Genomic DNA, 22,913 nt, shown 5'->3' with positions numbered 1-22,913 from the left:
CCAACCAGGGAGGAGAAGTGCCCTGAAGGGCATTTTTTCAGACAAATGTGGATGCCAGCCATGCCAGCTGGGGATATTTCCATTTTCCATCAGCTCCCTCCATCTGAGGGGGCCACCACACTGTGTCTACACAGCCCCAAGAGGCTGCAGGGCTTGACCCTTTTCCACCTTCTGTGCATCCATTTCCCTGCAGATTCCTGCTCCATGTGGCTCAGCAATTTCAGCCAGCAGATTTCCTTAGGGTTTATTTTCCCTAGGGGTTTATTTTGCCCATTTCCCTATTTTTTTTCCCCTAGGAGCTTACTTTTTCCACCTCTGAGCTACCCAAGGGCACTCTGATTGTATTTCTGTGTTTGTCCCTCTGTGCTGTGAGCTCTGGGAATGTTATTTCTATTAAAACATATGATTTTTAAAATATTTTCTAAATATTTCTATTAAAACATGATTTTTGTGTCACGATTTCAAGGTAACAGCCCAGTGTGGCAAATAAAAAAAGTGAATTATCCTGGTTTTGCATGTTTTTGTCCTTCTCATCTACTGCCCTAATGTGGCAGCACCTCCCACAGCCCAAAAGGAATTTATTGGGAATTCTGCCTCTCCCACAGCCCAAAAGGAATTTATTGGGAATTCTGCCTTTCCCGCAGCCCAAAAGGAATTTATTGGGAATTCTGCCTCTCCCACAGCCCAAAAGGAATTTATTGGGAATTCTGCCTCCTGCACACCTCAGAAGGTGATGAGCCTTGGCATTCCCCATCTTGACACTTCCCAAAAGCAAGAACAGGTTGGTCTTGGCCCAACCACAGCCAGCCCTGGCCTCTCACTGAGACTTCTGAGCACAGCCACCATTTCCATCCTGTGTGCAGGAGAGGAAGAAGAGCTGCCATGCCAAAACCTGCGGTGTTAAGCCACTGTTGGACCATTTTTTCCTGCCTTGGCTGGAGTTAGGCTCAGCCTAAGCAGTGCTGAGCTGGGCTGGAGCTGCAGGATGCAGATTTGAGGGCAGGGGTGGCTCTGGCAGCAGGGTGCAGGGAGTTTGGAGGTTTTGGGGTGGTTTTTCATTTTTTTTGCAGCTGTTCTTTTGCACACATCTGGTGGGATGAGGAGTTGGAGCTCTCCCACCCAGCCCAGGCAGGAAACGAGCTGGAGGGTCCCCAGCTGCTCCTGCCAGCCCTGCTGAGCTCTGCCAACCCCCCCAAACCCCCCCAGGGCTCCTGTGCTGCTCCAGCCCCAGCCTGGGGGCTTCATGCTGGCAATCCACCTGGAAAAGGGACAAGGACTCAACCTTCTGCTCCCCTGGTGCTGCTGCAGTCCTGAGCTTGGAAGGCAGCAGGAGGCTTAAATCTTCTCCTGGCCCCTCTGAGGAGGCACCAAACCCCCCTCTGGAGGCTGGGAGCATGGCCCAGCTGCAGGCAGAGGTGCTTTATGGGCTCTCACCCAGACCTGGGTGCAGTCATGGCAGAGGGATGGGGCTGAGCAGCCCATCCCTGTCCACAGCTGGCAACATCTGCCCGCAAAACCAGTCACAGAACGGTTTGGGTTGGAAGGGACCTTGGAGATCATCCCACTCCCACACCTTGCACCATCCCAGGTGGCTCCAAGCCCCATCCAAGCTGGCTTTGGACACTTCCAGGGATGGGGCTGCCAGAAATCTCTGGGCATCCCATGCCAAAGCCTCACCACCCTCACAGTCAAGACTTTATTCCCAATATCTAATCTAAACCTACTCCCAGTTTGAAGCCATTTCCCCTTGTCCCATTTGCTCTTGTTAAATATCCCTTATTTAATCTGATTTCCTAACTATATTTATAATAATATTAGCAATATTAATATAAATCTTGTTAGGAAGTCAGATGTATTCCCTTTTTGTTTTCTTTTCCCTCAGGAGCAGGGATGAACAATGGCAGAGAGAGCACAAAATCAGGCCCAAGCCAGGCCAGATCTGAGGGAATTACACTGAGCATTTCTGCAGAAGCTTAGCCACGATTTCAAATGAGTTCCCTTGGACCTGCATCCCTTTTATTCCCTCTGTTCAATTCCCTCTGCTGCCAGTCAGTGCTCAGAGCACCAGTCTGTTTCCTGGCTGGGTGAGGCAGGCACAGAGAGCAGCACCAGGCAGAGTTTGCAAAGCTGCAGCACCCATCAGAGCCAGGATGAAAACACACAGACAGAGGCAGCTGATTCCCCCAGGTGGGAGCCAGCCCAGCTCTGCCCGCTCCTGGGGTGATAAAGCCATCAGTAATTGCAAATATTCTGGTAGAGATGCCAGTTCTCAGAGCTGAGAGATGGAAAAATGTCCCTGAAGTGCTGTTCTCTTACAAGAAATGGATTTGTGTTACTGCTTGCCAACAGAATGAGGAGAACAATAATTATTCCCATCATCTGCTGGATGGGTTTGGATCAAATTGTGTAAGTCACAGTCAATAAAGACAATTCAGCAGCAACAAAAAAAAAAAAAAAAAAACAAAAAAACAAAGCAAACAAACCCAAAAGGAAATATCCTGAATGGCTTTTTAGACTTTGGTCATGCAGCTCTAGGGACGTGCTGACATTCTCAGAGCAGGAACAATTGGTACCTAACAGGACATGTACAAATTGGAATGGGATTGTTTCGTTCTAGAAAGAAAAGCTCAACAGAAATTAAGATATCAGTGTGTCACCAGCTCTTTTAAAGAGCTTGAGAGGCTTCCTAAAAACACATTTGGAAGTCCTAAGGAGAGCTCTCTAATAGCAGAATGCTTCTGGAATTGTTTTTACTGAGTACAGAGCAATGAAATGTAACATTCTTACCTCTTCTGTCAGAGTTACCTGCAGAAAAAAGAAAACAAAAGTCTCTTAGCAACAAAGGAACAAGACATTTTAGTAAGTCAGGAAGGATCAAAGACCAAGACAGGAACAAATTTAGTAACTCTCATCATCTGCCTGTAAATCTTTCCTTTAAAACACTAGCTATAAAACCAGGGTGTTCAAATGAATTTCTGAGTAAGGAAAAAGGAACAAATCCTGAGTTTTTATCAGCAGAACAAGGAGCTGAAGCCAAGCTTTAACATCACTAAACACAGCTTACTGTTTAAACCCATAACCAGCAAGTCACTGGTGTAATTCATTAGCACTTAAATACCAAGAGATTAACACTGATGCATCATTTTAAGAGTGTGGCTGAGCCAAGAGTTCAATTAGGAGCAGCTGGGCTCAGGGATGGGGCGAGGAGCATCCAAGGGAAGTCTCTACCTGCTGGGTGGGATGGCTCATCCAGAGGGCACAGGAACAAACCTTGCCAGGGAGAGCAGAGCCTGGCTTTCCTGGCCATGAGCTGGGTGTGAAGAGCTGCAGCACAGGCCTGAGGACAATCCTGGTGGGTTTGGACAAGGAGGAACTGTCCCTACGATGTGTGACCTTGTGGCTCAGTCCCGTTTTCGAGCACCACTTAATTCTTCCAAGATAACACCAACATTTCCTTGTTAAATCTAATTTAGGGCTGCCCTCATGGCAAGGGCAGCCCTAAAACTGATTTTGTTCCTTGATAAATTACTTGAGATAAAGAAAGAATTAGGTTTGATCATTTGCTCTCTGGGCTGACATCAAGTGAGAAGCCACTTCTGGCCTTGATGGTGTCGTGGCATACACCAGGGGAGTTCACCAAAACTGGTAACCCAAATCACAAAAAGGCAGTGGGGACACAAAAATGAATAAATTCAGCCCTGCCATGAGCAGACATCATATTACAAAATCCAGATATTATTAGCAGCTTAAGGCTTTTGCCTCCATCTCTCCTATATGGAGGCTACATTTACACCAAACTTGGCCCATGTGTGTGTCTGAGGCTATGCCAGACTCCTTCACTCTGCAAAAAAAGATTTGGGTTGGGAAGGAAGCTGGATGAGCTCAGGGGTGGCAGAACACTACAAAAGCTGGGTTCTGAACTTCCTTCAGCCACATCCCTTCCTAGGCTGGTAGCAAAGACAACTTCACTGCAGCTTCAGGGGCTGTGGTTTCCAAAGATTCCCAGAGGAAGAGGGCACACACATCCCTTGGGAGATTGGTTCTTAAGGAATACACACATGACACCTCCCTGCATTAACTCCACCATCATCTTGTTTCAGGGTTTTCTAATCCACAACCAAGTTACCGATCCTGGTTTTCCACTAAATCCCAAGGTCTTGCAGGCACTGTCATCTTCCTGTTGCAAGTTGGAGACACCCACTACCCAAACTGGGTCTCAAACAATACAATGAGCAAACCATGGCTGAAGAGCAACAGCTCAGCAAAGATTTCTGGTCACCTCAGCCTCTTTTTGCCTGATTTTTCACTCTTAACCAGGACTGAGCAGCCAAACAACGTTTTATGGGGTCATTTTCATGATGTGCCAAGAGGGGAATGAGATCAGGATGGCAACAGAGACAACTCTCTCTCATCTGGACCTTTCAAAGATTGAAGTTGCCCAACTGATGGGGAAAATTGATAATGTAAGGAGAGGATCACAGAACAGTTTGGGTTGGAAACAAAGATCATCTAGTGCACCTGTGGAGATCTTTCATAGATGATCTTGGCCCAAACCTTTGGTCAGACAAACCTCATCAGAAGAGGTTTGAGAGTCCTCTTGTTTTGCATCACCACAGAACTGTCCCCAAAGCGTTTTTTGCTCCATTTTGCTCAGCCAAACAAAAGAAGAGCAAAGAAACAAACCCAGAGGCAGGGTGGCCTGGAGAAAAAGAAGAAGAAGAAGAAGAAGAAGAAGAAGAGGTGGAGGAGGTGCCTACCATTGTGGGAAGCAGAAGAGGTCTCCTGTGTTGTCACCACCATGCTGGAATTCCTCTCTGTTGTCTCTGCCTCCGTGCTGGGGACGGTGGCGCGCGGGGCCGACGGCGTCACGCTGGGGAGCAGGGATGGGGCTGGAGGCACAGGCTGGGTTGTCCCCAGGGTGGAGGAGATGTTGAGGCTGCCAGTGGTGGCATTGTGGGAGATTCTGGCAGCTGTGGTCGGAGGAGGTTTTGGCGCTGTGGTAGGAACAGTCCCTGGAGTGCTCATGTTGAGTCTGTGTGTGTTGGGCGTGGTCCCATCCTCAGGACCTGCTGTAGGAGCTTTGGTGGGGCTCCTGGGGGAGGTGGACACTGTTGTGGGTGGCTCTGAGAAGGGAAAAGCACAGGGGAACCTCTGTGAGATTCTCTTCTGTGATACTGAGGGGTTTAGACGCTAAAGATTCATGTGACTGTAACTATAAGGATAAAACACCCAACAAATCCTGAGCCCAGGACAGGAAATGCTCTGCACAGCAGGAAATACAAATGTCAAAAAATATAACCTGAAGAGGAGCTATTTATGGGGATGTCCAAACATTAGAGCCCCTGGAGGTGGGGATCAATATTGCTCAGAGCCAAACCTGTGGGCCCCATTTATGAGCACCTGAAGCTCATCACTCTCTTTCCAACATTTTATGTTACAGCTAAGTGGAGGGCAGAAGGAATGAGACGCTGAGCACATTCCCACTCACTCCTTTGATCCTAAAGATGGGATAAAAGAGAGATAAGGAGCACAGTTTACCTGTTGTAACGTTGTTAGCACCTACACTTATCAGGCCACTTCCGAGCAAAAGGAGAAAGAGCCACAAATCCATGTTGACCTGGGGAGGAAAGCACAGAGCACTTATTAAACCCTCATGCAATATCATGCCAAAATATTCCAAGATGGGGATGTTGCTGTGCATCTTGTAAAGCTCAGAGTGGGGAGTGGAAGTGTGGCTGGAGTCCCTGCAGGCATCTGGATGGGAAGGATTAGTGGGTGAGTTCGTACAACAAGGGGAAAGAACATGGAGAAATCCCAGTCTTGTGGAGCAGCAAAGTGTCCATGGATGAAGCAGGGAATGGGTGAACTGTGGGAGAGCATGAGAAGAACAAACTGAGCACTAAAACCAAATATCTGGTCTTAAAGGAGATTAATAGTTTATATAGTGGTCTGCAAATGGCTGTACTCTGACAAACTCAAAGGCAATTCAGCTGAAGACCATGGCAAAGAGCCTTGATCCCAAATGCCCCAGAAATGGAGGCAGAAATGAAGGAGAGACCAGCTCCTCCTGGCTCACTGACACCTGAAATGCTCCAGGGCAGGGGCAGAACACTCAGCTCCATTCAAACCCTGCTGGATTCCCTGTGTATGTGGTCAGAGCAAACACTCACACAATAATCCAAGAAGATCAGCAAGTTCAGGCTGCACGCCCATACTGTACGTGCTTCCCAGGAAATGTCCAGCAGAATTACAGGACGATGACATCAGTAAAATCATTTCCCCCAGCCCTTTCTAATACAAGATTTTTATGGTGATTTCTTTCCTCTGGAGACCTCAGAAAGCTCCTGAGAAATGGGTATCGTTATCCCCTCCCAAACACCTACGGATCCAGAGGCCCAGAGATGTGAGACGTCATCGTGCTGGCCAGGACAGAGCCCAAAGCTGCCAAGTCCAGGCAAGCACGTGGCCATGGGGCCTTCCAAGGATGGGCCAACACCTCTCCTCTGCTCTGAGCCCAGAGAGGGCTTGCAGACAGCTCTGCTCCATGCCATGGGCCAGCAGCTGCTGCACGACTCCCGTCCTTCAGGCTTTTGTCCTGTGTCCAGTTGCACCTCCAGGATCTCCCAGGAGAGATCTCGCTGCCAAGTCAACCTGAGGAGCTGCCAAGAACGGGTTTTATTCCCTCCCCCTCTAATAGATCTTGTGTTGTTTGTCCTTCTTCTATTTATTTAAATCTGCTTCATCTAGACCCATCCCAAACTCCGGGCAGAAGGACAACACTGAAGTCATCCACACGCTGGAAACGCTATCAGCAATACAAGATCCTCCCACCTCACCCAGGAGTATCCTCCCACCAGCACCACCTACTTACATGTTTTTCCTCCCCCTCCAAAAGAAAACCTGGCAAAAATTGACCTTACTCAGTGACCAAAAGGTCAGACAAACCCTGAACAAGAAGGAAACCAAACTCTGGAGATAAGAGCTTTCCACAGGCTCTGTCCATGGCCAGCCCTGCTGCTGCAAGCAGGGCAGGGCTCTTTCTCCAAGGGTCCCACTGGTGTGAGCAGCCAGCATTCCAGAGGGTTTCATCACCAGTTAAAATATCTGTCTGCATGAATTTGAACTGATTCAGTCCTCCTGTCACTGCTGAGAGCAGCACTGGTCCTGCAGTGCCTCCCCCAGGCTGTGCTCCAGGGTGGGATGTCAGGAAAAACCCACAAGCAGTAGTTTGATGGTTTGATGACATGTTCCACTCATGGTGGTTAATACACCCCACTGAGCTTGGTCAGACACTTGTCAGAGCCTGGTCCACACAGGTTTGCCTTTGGGGAGAAAAACTAATATTTATAAGGAATAAATTCTTACTTATTCATCACCTGTGAGGGTGGTGAGGCACAGGATGCCCAGAGAAGCTGTGGCTGCCCCTGGATCCCTGGAAGTGTCCAAGGCCAGGTTGGACAGGGCTTGGAGCAACCTGGGACAGTGGAGGATGTCTCTGTCCAGAGCAGTGGGGTGGAACTGAATAATCTATAAGGTCCCTTCCCAACCCAAACAATTCCATAATTCTATGATGTTTGTACCTTTCTGCAGGAGACAGATTGTCCAAGCATCCCACTGTGGAATCCCACAGAAATAAGGTGCTCATCCTGATGGGACCCAAGTGCAAAAGCAGGAGGAAGTTAAACACACTCTGAAACTCCAGAGAATGGAAAAGATGGCACAGAGATGCTCTGAAAACTTCACACAAGGGCTGATGACAGCACCAAGATCTCATCATCACAACCACTTCCCTCACTGGGAACCCATCACTGCCACAACAAGGACACTATGGCAAGGGAAAGGGGAAGACTCATCTCTTCTGGAAGAACCGCTGGGAAAAAAGTGACCACTCACTGTGTTTTGATGAATATTTGCACAGAAACACCATTCACTGAGGTGGATATGGCTGCCTTCTCTTCCCCTAATTTGTTTCTCAAGAGTTTCCCTCCATTTGGGATTCTGTTCATTTGGGATCCCCATTAATTTTGAGTTCTGTTTATTTGGGATCCTGTTCATTTGGGATCCCCATTCATTTTGGGTTCTTTTTATTTGAGATCTCGTTCACTTGGGACCCACAATCATTTGGGATTCCCATTCATTTGTGGTTCTGCTAATTCATGATCCCACTCATTTGGAACCGCATTTTTTTGGCATTCCCATTGATTTAGTACCCCATTAATTGAGGGTCCCTATTCACATTGGGTCCTCATAAATTTGGGATCCCACTCATTGAGGATCCCTGTTCATCTGGGATCCCACTCATCCCATTTCTGCTCCTGTTCTGGGCAGAGCCTCCCCACGTCCTCCCCACACTTTCCCTTGGTATTAAAGCAGGACACAGAGGGTGGGAGCAAAGAAGGAAAAGCCATGAATTCCCTCTCTGCTCTCCATTATTGGGAAATAACCCACAAAGGACAAAAGAGTTTGGGTTTATTTCCATAAACTGTGATTGCTACATGGATGAGAGCTACAGGAGATTCCTGGACTGGCTGCAAAGCCACTTTGGGATGGTGGGATGATCACAGAATTGTTTAGGTTGGAAAAGACCCTTAAGCTCATCAAGTCCAGCCATCGATGAGGGTCCCTCCTTCACTGAGCTGCCAGCACAGCTCTGGGATTACATCAGTGAGCAGGGAGCTCTAAACCCCCCCTTGATTCTACATTTAATCAGTTCTTTGATCCATGAGTGGATTGCAGGAGGAGGAAGGGCTTGGCAAGGGGAGATAATGCTGGATTTCCCCAAGCCTTTCCCCGCTTTCGTGAAGAAAGCTGGATGCGGGCGGTCCATGCAGAACCTGAGTTTTTATGGCTTTATTACTGTGACTGTCAGAAGGAATGGGATGCTGGGAGCATCCCAGCTTGCTGTGCACATCATTACCCAAAAATCCAAATCCCTGGAGCTGCTCCTGTGACCGGCAATCAGCTGCTAGAGCTGCTTTATCACCTTAAAACCAGATCCGGAGCAGGGAGCAGGCAAAGAGCCCTGTGCTGGGGGAGGGCTGTGCCAGCCCAGCTCCCACTTCCCATCCCCTGCTCTAAAACCCTCCCTATTCCCAAAAGCAGCATAAATAACGCCAGCACTTCATCATTCCCCACTCCTTAACATAAAAGGCCTCGAGAGTCCTACCCCAAAGCTGGAGAAACCCGAGTCTCCCTTCCCCCTCGGCTCCCCCTCCCTGCTGCTTTCGGAAACGGAGAGGAAATACTTGTAATGTTATCAACATAAACACAGCTCTTGGCCGGCTGCAACATCCTGCGAGCTCTGCAGAAAAACACCCTGACGTCAGGGCGCCGGCTCTGCCCAGGAGAAGGGAGCTGGAGGCTCTGGCAGCGCTGCTCCACAGGCTTGGGATGCTCGGCATCGTGGCTCCTTCTTTTTTCAAAGATCAGGCTTGGAAAACTCAATAATTGCCACTGGTGTGCCCATAAATATTATATATATATGTATTTTTTTTGTGTGCATAGATATAGATATAGATATATAGTGTATGTGCACTGCATTCTTCCATAAACTGCTTGGGATCTTCCTTATAGGAAAGGCTGGATTTTAAGCTGCATATCTATATAGATATAGATATATAGTGTATGTGCACTGCATTCTTCCATAAACTGCCTGGGATCTTCCTTATAGGAAAGGCTGGATTTTAAACTGGAGGATGTATGTTTTAAAAGAAGCAGATCTTGTCAGGATGATTGATGCTGGAGAGGGGAGAAAAAAATAAAGGAAATAATCTCTTTATAAAGTAATAAGTAGCTTCAAAATGCCTGTGCTGGTGCTACAGGGGGGTCAGGCTGCAGGATCACCCTGCCGTGCTTCCAGAATGCAAAGAATTAGAGTTTATTGCTGCAGAAAGTGCCCAGGTCCAACCCGGATACAGCCGTCCACAATCAAAGGCAGGATTTACCCCCACCTCTGACATATTCCTAATTCCTGGAAAATGAGGCAATCTTTTTCTGTGTGCACTGAGGAGACACAACCTGAATTCTAACCAGCTTTCCCGGGACCCCAGAAATCCCTGGTGTCATCAGGAGGATGCTGAAAGGCAGTGGCTCGACTGTGACTGCCTCGTGCTGGCTCCAAGTGCAGTGAAAAATAAAAATAATGTTCAGTTTTCCTCTTTTTTTTGTTGGCAGAGGGAGAGGGTGCAGAACTGGGAGCAAGGTTGGCTCTTTGAAGCAGCTCACAGTAGGGCGAGAACAAGCACGAGCATAAAGAAAGGGGAAAAAGGTCATTTTTTTATTCTTTTTGGTGGCAGCAAGCCATCAGCATGGCTCAGCCACCCTGGAAAACAAACCTGCCATTCCCTCTCCCCCTCCCTGCTCCTTTTAAATCCTGTTTGTGAATTTCCAGCTTCTCACTGGAGCTGAGATCCCGGGCAGAGGAGTTGGTGCATAGCAGGGCAACTTCATCATAACCCAAAGCTCTCAATGAGATGCAAAGGATGTAAAAACACACATGGAATAGCCGGGGGCTGCAGTGAGTTGGCCATCACAGGGAGAGAAGAATTGAATTTAGGGATGAAAAAGGGTTTTGTTGCACTAAAACGCGGTGACTAATTCCTTGCATGTGTCTCCGAAGCTGAAGCGAGGCCTTTGATGTGTCACTGAACATTATCCCCCACCCTCTGCTGTTCCACTCTTCACCAGAAAAGATGAATCACAGCAGCCATTCACCCCTTCTGAAAATCCATTTAGTTTTCTTCTTTCTTTTTTATTTTTTTTTCTTTCTTCTGTTAAATAAACAGGCAGCTCCACACGAGCGACAGCCCCTGTACGGAGCAGGGCAGGAGGAGGAGGAGGAGGAGGATGAGCCTGTGGGCAGGGCCTGCAGCTTGGCTTTCTCCACCTGCTCAACCTTCCACAAATCACTGCTCTCCTGCACATCAGGATTTGCTCATGGCATGGTTTGGAAGGCACCTTAAAAACCATCCAGTTCCAATCTCCTGCTGTGGGCAGGGACACCTTCCACCATCCCAGGTTGCTCCAAGCCCTGTCCAACCTGGCCTTGGACACTTCCAGGGATCCAGGGGCAGCCACAGCTTCTCTGGGCACCCTGTGCCAGGGCTTTAACAACCTCACATTAATGAATTTCTCCACCTAATTCTGTTTTCTGGCAGTGTGAAGCCATTTCACCCTGTCCCATCACTCCACACCCTTGTCCAAAGTCCCTCTCCAGCTCTCCTGAAGCCCCTTTAGGCACTGGAAGGTTTTGAAGGCCTCCCTGGAACTTTCTCTTCTCCAGGTGAACACTCCCAACTCTCCCATTTATCTCCAGAGCAGAGGGGCTCCAGTTCTGGGAGCATTTTCATGTCCTTCAGTTCAACACACACTCATCTTTCAAAGAGTAACACCATGATAAGTGCAAGGAGGGAACTCAATCCTATTCCCACCTGGATTTCTGGGCACCTAGAAATATCTGTCACTGCTAGGATAATGTTAAAATCTGTTACTCTGAACCAGGATCAGCCTTTCCTGTGGATATGAACCTGAGTGAGATGTTAACCCATCCCATGGTGATCCTGTCTCAAAGCCCACCCAGAAACAGCAACGTGTGTGAAGCCACCAAGGGGGGATGGAGAGGACCAGGATGGAGAGGATCAGGAGTTCACCAGCCAGAACCTGCATGGAGGTTCCCCAGGCAGGTCCAGGGAGGGGATCCTGCCCCTCTGCTCAGCACAGGGGAGGCCACACCTGGAGCACTGGGTCCCAGGACAAGAGAGACATGGACAGACTGGGGACAGCCCAGGGAGGGGGCTGGAAGAGCTGGGACTGCTCAGAAGGAGAAGAGAAGGCTCCAGAAAGGGCTGGGAGAGCTGGGACTGCTCAGAAGGAGAAGAGAAGGCTCCAGAAAGGGCTGGGAGAGCTGGGACTGCTCAGAAGGAGAAGAGAAGGCTCCAGGGGCCTCATCCCTGTCCATGCACACCGGCAGGGAGGGTGCAGAGAGGACAGAGCCAGGTTCTTGCCAGGGGTGGCCAGGGACAGGACAAGGGGCTGTGGTCACACACTGACCACAGGAGGGTCCCTCTGAAGATCAGGGAACACATTTTGCCTGTGAGGTGCTGACACAGCTTGCTCAGGGATGTTGTGGATTCTTCTTCCTTGGAAATATTCCAATCTTGTCTGGACACTGTCCTGTGGACCGGATCTGGCAGCTCTGCTGGTGCAGGAGGTTGGATCAGATGACTTCCAGAGGTTCCTTCCAAAATCAATCACTGTGATTCTGTAACTGCCTGTCCTGCAAACTTTTCAAAAGGCAAATCTGCTGGGATTGAAGCTCATAGTGGAGTAAGAAAGCAGCCAGGACTGAGGAGGAGATGCCTACACCATGCAGGATGTTGGAAGGGATTGATAAGGATCACCAAGTCCAACTCCTGATCCTGAACAGGACAACCCCAAAAATCACATGTGTACCTGAGAGCTTCTGAACACTTCTGGAACTGAAAAATAAACTGTTGGTGAGGTTTTCAGCAAAAAAACCACCTAATCTAAAAATCAGAGAAAAACAATAAATGTGGATGCTTTTGGGACATGAAATAGTTCCACTTCCTACAAAGATGCAGAAATGGTGACAGTGGGTACCAGTCACTGCACCAGAGAATGGTTTGGGTTGGAAGGGACCCTAAGGATCATCCAGTTCCAACCCCCACAATTAGCCCCCTGTAACTGGCACATCAGACCTTACTCTTCTGTTAAATCTTGCTTTTAGGAAAGGATTCTGTCCCTGCATGTTTAAAAACAAGCAACTACTAACAAAGAACCTACAGACTTGATGGTCTCATGCTAAAAATATGGAAGTAAAAGCCAGGGGATGAGGCTGGATCCCTGGATGATGCCAGGAGAAGATTTGTGGCACATCTAAGACCAAGGCCGTCAAATCCTTGTCCATGGAAGGGCACCCCTGCCACAGCCACCACCTGGAAACCGCCCGAGGTACCTCAGAGGGAAAGAACTACAAATACAAATCATTTTCCTAATAATAATTTTCCTAATAACTCTCATAATTAGGACAGGTTTAATTTGCCCTCAGCCACTCTTTTCTCCTGGCACCACAGATGTGTGATCATGGGAATATGTGCCAGTTGCTGCTGCAGAGCAACCTGGGGTGGCTTGGGGAACAAATTATGGAAGAGACAGAGGGGATGAAAAGCTTCCTGGGCCTGTAGCAATGGAGAATGGGCAGCTGGAGAAGGTTTCCTAAAGGACAGAGCACTGAGGAGAGACAGGTGAGTGCCAAAAGAAGGAGAAGTTTTGAGGAGAAGAGCAGAGGGAGCTGTCAGGGCAGGGAAGAGGAAGATGAAGGACCAAGTCCAAGCCTGGTCCAGCAGGAAAGTGCTGGGATGGAGGTGAGGGAGGTGAGATCTTCTCTGGGATGATTAACACAGATCTGCCACAGAAACACCCTCAGAGCTTGTAAAAACCCCTGGCTAGTACAAGAGCACTCTCCTGGTGTGCTTTCCCCACGGGATCAGCGCTGCAGCCGCAGCACGGCACCGGGAAGTGGAGAACAACGCCAGGGAGGCACGGGAGAAGCTGCCTCAACTCATTATTCCAAACCATTAATTAATAATCCAAACAACAAAAAAAGTCAAGGCACACAGGAGCATATTTCCTTAAATATCCCGTTCTAGGGTGCCCCCTCCTAGGTCCCAGGCGTGTACAAAGGAAAACACGAGCACAGTTACGTTCCAGCTAAGAAAAGGACGGGCTGATTTTGATGGAGGACTCAGGATGAAGGATGGCTATTATTCAGCATGACAACATCCCTACCTAGCAAAATGCCTTTCAGAGAGAGCGAGCGGTGCGTGGGGAGGAGAAACGAGGCTTAAAATAAAAGAAAACCCCACAAAGGAAAATAAAAAATAAAAAAAATAAAAGCCCAGCTTTTTGGGCTCACCCTTTCTGCAGGAGCGGGATGAAGTCCCAGCTCCACGCCGAGATTGAGCCGGGAGCGTTGAGGCAGCGAGGGCTCGGAGCATCCTACTTAAAACAAAGGTGTCGGCGGGGGATCACTCGCATGACAGCCTTAAAATCTCCTTAGCGAGGCTCAGCCCCAATTCAAACGCATGCGTTCGGTCATGCAGCTTAATCTCCGTGCTTGTGCTTACCCTGAAATCCACCGGGGACACCTGTAGGTGCGGGGAGCAGCCAGCCCGTCCCACGGAGCAGCCCCCGGGGCTAAGAAAGTGCCGCGGGAGCCGTGAAATCACCGCTTTACCTGCGGTAATTCTGCACCGCTGCTCAGTTCAGCCCTGTTGCCACAGTAACACTTGTGGTGTAGCCGAGATCACTGATTATGAAACTAGGAAAAAAAAAAAAAAATCAGAGGCTGCTAATTAGGATATACTCCAGTTCTCCAAAAGCTCCATATTAATGACATTACGATTGCGAGCGCAGGGAAAACAGATGCCAGGAAGAATCACCTCGGTCAGCACCCGTGGCCAACAGCTGCTTTTTTTTTTGCTTTTTTTTTTTGGGTCTTTTTTTTATAGACAGGTCTTAAAAATTCAGCCTGCAAATTCCCTGTAAGATCGACTTGTTGTTTTCCTCCTCTTTGAGCAAACGTGCAAGACTCGGTGGAACAGTCTTTACTCTTTACATATATTTGCATGTATTAGACTGGGGGAAAAAAAACAAGGGTTGAGGATGAGGTACAAATGGTGACAGCCAGAGAGGGGCCAGAGATGCATCCCCTGCATCCTACATTAACTGTGTTTCTCTGGTTTCCAGATAAACCAAAATCATGATTTTACCAGTGGCTGCGAGGGTTTATAAACAAGGTTTGCAAAGGAGGGGAGCTGGATTTGAAGCGTATTCCTCCCTGACTTCTGTCAGTGCCAAAAGCATTGTGAGGCACGTCTTCTGCTGAAGGTTTCAAGCTGAAAAGTCTGACTGGAGCAGTTGTGCTGCCAGACACAACTGTTTTTCAGCACAATCCACAAATAAGACATCAGAGCGTGTTTCCAGGTGAAAGGAAAATTGCCTGACAGGTATTTCTGGAGCTGCAAGCCCAGAGAGATGCTGCTTTAAAAAGTCAGCTCATCAAAATGCCATGATTTTTCCATTTTCTCAGATGACCAATGCAGTGAGTGGATGAAATGGTGCTGAACGTGCAGGGCCAGGGAAAAGTGAGTTCATGGATTTTAGAGAGTTTATAAGAGCTTCCTATCCTGAAAGTGTCCAAGGCCAGGTTGGACAGGGCTTGGAGCCACCTGGAATAGTGCAAAGTGTCCCTGCCCATGGCAGGGGGTGGAACAAGATGGTCTTGAAGGTCCTGTCCAACCTGGCCTTGAGGATTTCCAGGGATGGGGCAGCCACAGCTTCTCTGGGCACCCTGTGCCAGTGTTTTACCTCTCTCATTGGAATAAACACATTTCTTACATCCAGAACTGGAAGAACAACTGGGGACCCACCTCTTTATCCCCTGCTTTGAGGCAGGAAAATAAGTGAGATTAATTTTTTTCCTCCAGCAGCATCACCTAAAGCCTTGAAAGCACAGAGTCCCCCATTCACAGCTGCATGAAGCAATTTCTTTTCCCACTCATCAGCAATACTGAGAAAGTGTTAGATGGAGTGTTAATTACCTATAAATGTGATTTATTAGCTGGAAACAACACAAGACACCACCAACCATCACATAGAAGCAACTGGCCAAGCATGAGGGCACCAGGTCCTGGGCAGACTGGGATTGGCACATTACAGATAACAAATTAATACAACCAGTGGGATTCAGCTGCATTTGATGGTTTAGTTGGAGGCATTATTTCCAACCTTTTAATAGGCTTATTTACAGGAATTAGTCCTTTAATGCTGTGTGCTTGTGTATCCAGGGCAGTATAAGCTGGCTGGATGCAACCACAGAGAGAACATCTGCTTTTGTGAGCATTTAGGGAAATTATTGCCAATTACATGGATGGCAGGTGAGGGCAGCTGGGGAGGGAGGATCTGCCAGGAGGGATGAGGAGCCTTCCTAGAAGCTGATGTGAGCAGGAAGTGCCCTTGGAACATAAATATCTCAGCAAAAAGGAGCTGCTGCCCAGAGTGCCACCAAAATACCCTCAGCAAGGAAAGGATTTCCAAGGCCTGCAGAGTTTAGGGGTGATCCCTGTGTCAAGGGAAATATAAGCTGGATATCAGGAAAAAGTTTTTTACAGAAAGAGTGATAAAGTTCTGGAATTTTCTGCCCAGGGAGGTGCTGGAGTGCCCATGCCTGGGTGTGTTTAACAAAGCCCGGATGTGGCACTGGGTGCCAGGGTTTGGTTGAGGGGTTGGGGCTGGGTTGGACTCGATGATCTTGAAGGTCTCTTCCAACCTGGTCATTCTGCGATTCTGTGAATCCCTGTTATCATTCACACTGTCAGCATTTTGAGCAGGTCAGTCTCCCAAATATTTCTTCTCATCACACCCTGCTTGCTCCAGTGGCTCTATTTCCACCTTTATCTTTCTTTTTGTCCATCTGTTTTCCATCAATTTTTCTAACCTGCCTTTTCTTCACCTTCCCATCTCCCATGCCCAAGAGAGGTGTCCTTATTTAAAGCAAAGTGATGCTGCAGGCACAGGTCATGGAGCCAAGCCAAGCTGGGCACCTTCCATCATTGCCCCAGCTATAAACACATAATGTAAAAATGTATTTTTATGGGTGTGACCAGAAGGTCAAGGGAGGTCAGCCTCCAGTGCTGTGTCCAGCTCTGGGATCCCCAGCATCAGAAGGACTTGGAGATGCAGGAGAAAATCCAGATGATGTCACAGAGATGTTCCAAGGGCTGGAGAAGGCTCCATGGAGACCACAGAGTGCCTTGCAGGGCCTGCAGGGGCTCCAGGAGAGCTGGAGAGACACTGGGGACAAAGGATGGAGGGACAGGACACAGGGAATGGCTCCCGCTGCCAGAGGGCAGGGATGGATGGGATATTGGGAATTAGGAATTGTTCTCTGTGAGGGTGAGGAGCCTGGCACAGGGTGCCCAGAGCAGCTGTGGCTGCCCCTGGATCTCTGGCAGTGCCCAAAGCCAGGTTGGACAGGGCTTGGAGCACCCTGGGATAGGGGAAGGTGACCCTGAACATGGTAGGGGGGTGGAACTGGATGATCTTTAAGCTCCCCTCCAACCCAAACCATCCTGTAATTCTATATTTCTGAGATTTATATACCTATAAACCTATTATAAACCTAATATAATATAGCTACTACAAATTATATATAGATTTTACTATAAACCTACCATAAACCAAATATCACTGCAATAAACAAATTTCCTGCTGACTCAAGATTATAAGAACTAGTCCTAAACACCATGGTGGGTACAAGCCCCTGCTGGTACCAACACAAAACCTAATGTTCAGTAGCTCTGAAAAATATATAATTAAAATACAGCTTCTTACCTTTGAAGTGATTAACCAACATCCTGGGACGACTGACTTTTAGCCCTCCCATGTTATTCACAATTCATCCTCTATTTTCATCTCCCCAACAAAAGACTGAACCCAACTGCATTATTGTCAGCCAGGGCTTTTATCTCCAGCCTTTGGAGCAGTCAAGGCATGGCACAGAACAATGGCTCTCACAGGAGAACAAATACAATCTGAACAAAAATACCCTGTTGCTAAGGTCTAAACCAGCCTTTTTTTTGGGTAGCTGGGAATTCCAGAGAACCCTATCAAAAAAAAAAAAAAAAAAAAAAAAGAAAAAGAAAAAAGGGAGAATTAGGACTTGGATAGGGAAAGTAACCTGACATTCAGCACTGCTTTGTTGTTCCCTCCAGGATGGCATTGAAAATTAGAGTATCACATAAAACCAAGGAAAAGGAAAGCTGAAGTTGGAGGAGCAAGCCCAGAGGTCCGTGGAGATGTTGGGGAGGTCCAGATGGGACCTCCTCTCCAGGAAAGCCCCGGCCCAAACCACAACAATTTATCTTGTGAAATCCACCCCAAAGGCAACCACAGAGCAGCTGTGTGTGGTTTCCACATCCTCAGCCAAGGGAGCAGCACCTGCTTCTGCTTTTGGGGTTCAGAAGAGAAATGCTCCTCCCCAGCAGCGGCTGGGCAAGGAACTGGGCCTGGCTGTGGTGTCCTCCCCACTAAACACAAGGGTTTCCAGCAGCAACATCCTTCAGGAGTGACCCCAAGGTCAGGAAAAGCACAACTGACAGCCCTGGCAAGGTGGGATATTGGGTGAGGGGACAGCAGAGCCATGGTGGTCCACAGAGGCCACCAGCCTCCATGACCAGCCCATCTTCCTCCCCTCTAGATGGAGCTGCAGGAGAAGCCTGAGGTCCCTCCCTAAAGGGAACGTGGATGCACCCCATCAGCTCCAGGAACAGAACCACAGAGTTATGGAATGGTTTGGGTTGGAAGGCACCTTAAAAACCATCCAGTTCCACCCCCCTGCCATGGTGGTTGCTTTGAATGGAGCAATGATCATGGAATGGTTTGGGTTGGAAGGGACCTGAAAGATCATCTTGTCCCAAACCCCCTGCCATGGGCAGGGACACCTTCCACTGTCCCAGGTGGCTCCAAACCCTGTCCAGCCTGGCCTTGGACACTTCCAGGGATCCAGGGGCAGCCACAGCTTCTCTGGGCACCCTGAGCCAGGGCTCAGCACCCTCACAGGGAGGAATTTCTTCTCAATATCCAACCCTGCCCTTTGTCCTGTCACCTGCAGCTCAAGTTCCTGAGGCATTTTCATTATTTCCAGTTTAATTATTCTATTCTGCCACCTACCAGTAAAACTCCCATCAGGGCAAATAAAAAAAAAAAACAAAACAGAGCCCCCCAAAATAATGCTCTCATCCTTTGGTGAGGTAATTCTGTGCTGAAAACCTGCTCAAAAGCCTGGAAGAGCTGCTGTGCTTGGGGGCACCACAGAGGCGGCAGCTGCTGGAAGGAACAAAGCTCCTGGAGTGGTTGGAGATTGTGTTTGCACAAATATTTATGGACACACGTAGGCAGTGGTGAAGAGATGAATTCTGGACATTTCACGTGCAAAACAAATACAGAGAGGGAATTTCAAGTTTCCTTGATGACAGCAGAGCCTGGATGCATATAAAAGAGACAGCAGAGTCAAGGTAATGCTGGAATTCAGTTTTTTATGACCCATTTTGCTTTTTTTCCAATAAACAAGGTCTCCCTGAGCAGCCATTAAACATCACTTAGATTTTAGTGATATGAAAATAAACATTAAGAGGCTACGACAGAGCTCAGATCCCCCCGTGTTAGGCACCTAAGCCAAACAAAATTATGCTGAATTAAATTCATTTCCATCCCATGCAGAAGGACAGAGCCCTCCACTCAGGTTAAATCATTCCAACAGCAATGAAGACGACAGCACCCGAGACATCCCCATCCTTGAAAGTCCTTGCTGTTCCTTTCAAAAGGCTTTGAAAAGCAAAGCTTTCCTACAAAAACACCCATTTCCATCACGCCCTGGACAGGAACATAATACACAGAGGGCTCCTCAGTGTTGCTGTTAAATAAGAGACCCCCTAAACCAGGCATGAAATGGTACAGGAGCTCCCACACAACAGAGAGGGCTTTCTGTGCCTGCAGGGACACAACACCAACTCTGTTGCTCCACACCAGGACGGTGTTTGGCGGCGCGAGGGCCCAGCCTGACAAACTCATCTCGTTTTGACAGAGTCATGGCATGGGTTGGCTTGGAAGGGACCTAAAAACCATTCAGCTTCACCTCCCTGACATGGATAGAGACACCTTCCTCTAGACCAAGTTGTTCCAACCTGGTCTTTAACATTTCCAGGGATGCAGGGGCAGCCACAGCTGCTCTGAGCAACCTGTGCCTCCCCACACTCACAGGGAATGATTTACTCCCAATATCCCATCCAGCCCTGCCCTCTGGCAGTGGGAGCCATTCCCTGTGTCCTGTCCCTCCATCCCTTGTCCCCAGTCCCTCTCCAGCTCTCCTGGAGCCCCTTCAGGCCCTGCAAGGGGCTCTGAGCTCCCTCAGAATCCTTCTCTTCTCCAGATGAGCACCCCCAGCTCTCCCAGGCTGGCTCCAGCCTTGGAGCATCTCCTGGACTCCTCTGGATTTGCTCCAGTAGCTCCATGTCCTTCCTGTACTGAGGATTCCAGAGCTGGACACAGCACCGGAGCTGCAGCATCTTGAGAGCAGAGTAGAGATCAGAATTCCCTCCCTTGACCTGCTGGACACAGCCCAATTCTATTTCTGGGCTGTGAGCTGGCTCGTTTTTCACCCACCAGCACCCCAAATCCTTCTGGGCAGGGCTGCTCTCAATCCTTTCACCCCCCAGTCTGTTCTGATCCTGGGAATGCCCCAACCCAGGCACAGGACCTTAGACCTGCCCTTGTTTAACCTCATGAGGATCACAAGGTCCCTCAGCATGGAATCCCATCCCTCACGCGAATCACCTGCACCTCTCAGCTTGGTGCCATCACTTTTGACTCCTTGCCATGCACCCTGAGGCCATCTTGGCTCAAATCCTCCTTGTTGTCCTTAGTCCAAACCAAATCCAGTCCCATCCTTCAGTGACTCACCTCTCCAAGCCATCCCCTGTCCCAAATCAGCCATTCCTGCATGATTATCTATGGGATTGGTTCATCCTACATGGGTGATGCTCTACCCCAAGCCATCCCCTGTCCCAAATCAGCCATTCCTGCATGATTATCTATGGGATTGGTTCATCCTACATGGGTGATGCTCTACCCCAAGCCTGTGGGGTGCACAGCAGTGGGGGAAAACTTGCAATTTTTCCATAACCAAATGCAGGGATGTCCCAAAGAGGAGGGAGAAAATGAGAAGATTTCATTTTGGGAGGTGCAAAAGGCTTAAAACCAGAATCCTACAGATGGAAAAGGAGCAACATGTAACACACAGACAAAGCAATAGGGATGTTATTCAGTCAGTTCATTACAGGGTTATTTTTGGACACAGCAGTGCTGGGTTCATGGTTGGACTCAATGGTCTGAGAGGACTTTTCCAATCTAAATGAGACTATGATTCTATTTCTACCTTAATAACACCCTCATGTTAGGGCACTGATCTCAAAGGAACCACCTCCATATAATTTCAGAGATCCAGGTGTGATTTCCAGAAGTGCCTTAACTTAAAAATGAACCAACCAGCCTCTACTCCTCTGTGGAGAACTTTCCTCTACTCCTCTCCCCCACAGGCATCCATCCCATGGGCTCTGGGTGTGATCTGCCTGCTTTTAAAACCCAAGTTTGCCAGATGTTCTGGGATCTCTTTATATCCTGTGTACATCCCTGATGCTCTGATGTACAAATGTGTGCACAATTACACAATTTGGATGCTGACTGCTCCCCACCTCCCACTCTGGGAGCTGTAGGAAAGGCACACCTGGAGTTTTTGGAAAACATGGTGCCATCTTCATTCTCAGTTAATGAATTATCCCATGAGCAGTGCAAGGGATTCACTTTGCTGAGGGAAAATCTGGTATCTCCACCATCACTTTGCAGAGGATGAAGACAAAGGATTCCCGAGTGGAATTCTGACTGCCCCCAGCTCCAAAGCAGTGAAGGTGACAGACACAGCTCAGCCTCTAAAGCTGAGTTTGCACCATTGGAAAAGACTGGAAAGGGAGAGCACAGGGAAAAGCAGGGCAGCCCCTGCTCTCTCCAGGTGGCCTTTCCTTTCCTGTCAGCAGCAGGACATTTCAGCTGTGGGACACTCTCAAACCACCTGGAGGAACCAGTTATTCATGGCAGAAGCTGAGACATCATTAAGAGCCAAGGAGGGAACATCAGCAGTGAGGTGACTTTTAATGCTTGCTGGCGTGGACTGGAATGAAAATTAATGAGTTTGAAATGAAAGGCCACCCATCCCAACCCACACCCCAACACATCTCTGGCTGTGACATTAATGTAGGGCCAGAATCAACCCAACACCATCTTCCCCCTGACCTATCTGGACACAGAGATGAGATCCCCAAAAACACCTCACAAGATCCTCCAGCCTGGTGGCACTGCCATGGGCTGGTTTTTATCCCCACCATTGATTCTCCCCCTGCCCCTCAAAGAGGACACTTGGAGGGACAGGAGAAGCTGTAAGACATCTCTGGAAGCTGCTTTAGTACCAAGGGAAAGACCTGGAGGGAAGGGAAGGGAAGTTTCAGGTGATTTGTTTGAAGGATGCAGCTGTTGCTGAGCAGCTTTAACTCCTCTCATCCCAGATTAGCTCCTCAGATTTTACCAGGACCTTGCCAGATGTTCCACTTGCTGGAATGATGCCACGTTTGTGTGTCTGACTAAACATCTGTGCTTTTAAGCCTGGGATTTTCAGATTAGATCTATGTGTTTGGAGGGGGAAAATAACAACACAAATTGTCTGTAAGGGGAGTTCCATTGAACAGAGCCACCATTATTTCTTCCTCCCCATCCCCCACATGACCCCTCCACAGGCAAAGCTTTTCAACAGATTTCAGGAAAATGTGGAGAAAAACAATATTGTACATTTTCTGTGGTCAGTCTTTTCCTGTTAAGTCAGAGAGGAGCTACCAGAAACAGAGCCTGCAGTTGGCATCTTCCCCTCATGCCTCACTGCTTCAGGGGAGCACCAAACTTGGGATCTGGGGTTTGAGGACCAGCTGGGAGCCCAGTATGAACTGGGAAAGGTGCTGGTTTACCCCACGGGTGTGTGCATCACTCCTGCTCTTCCAGGGCAGGAAGTGATGGAAGGATCACTGCAAGTGATGACAGGATCCCTCCAGTTTGGCCTTCAGGGGCTCCATAAATCTCCATCAGCTCCACTTTTCCACCCTCCCAGCTCCCCATCAGCCCTCACTGCTGGAGCAGCCTTTGGTCCCTGCTGACACCCATCCCCACCCCACCCTCACTTGAAGACAAGATTTAAACATTTCTGTGTTGACAGCTGGCTCTAATTTGTGGTTAAC

At 48.6% G+C, this 22,913-nt stretch overlaps 1 protein-coding gene across 2 annotated transcripts in view; it reads right to left on the bottom strand.

The window, feature by feature from the left end:
* PTPRA (protein tyrosine phosphatase receptor type A) overlaps positions 1 to 22,913 on the bottom strand; it is a 128,275-nt gene that overhangs the window by 25,359 nt on the left and 80,003 nt on the right. Inside the window, exons 4-7 of one of the 2 annotated variants that reach the window (XM_066548787.1) lie at positions 14,145 to 14,338; positions 5,539 to 5,617; positions 4,758 to 5,123; positions 2,788 to 2,805 (exon numbers count right to left, since the gene is read on the bottom strand). In XM_066548787.1, coding sequence (XP_066404884.1) covers positions 2,788 to 2,805; positions 4,758 to 5,123; positions 5,539 to 5,611 — 457 coding nt within the window. In that variant the 5' untranslated portion in view covers positions 5,612 to 5,617; positions 14,145 to 14,338. The remainder of the gene's footprint in view (positions 1 to 2,787; positions 2,806 to 4,757; positions 5,124 to 5,538; positions 5,618 to 14,144; positions 14,339 to 22,913) is intronic. The other variant, XM_066548786.1, reaches the window with a different exon arrangement.

Source organism: Molothrus aeneus, chromosome 4 (assembly GCF_037042795.1).
Source record: "Molothrus aeneus isolate 106 chromosome 4, BPBGC_Maene_1.0, whole genome shotgun sequence".
NCBI lineage: Eukaryota > Metazoa > Chordata > Aves > Passeriformes > Icteridae > Molothrus > Molothrus aeneus.
Note: the sequence above shows the minus strand (reverse complement) of the source record. Positions and strands in the feature narration are given on the sequence as shown.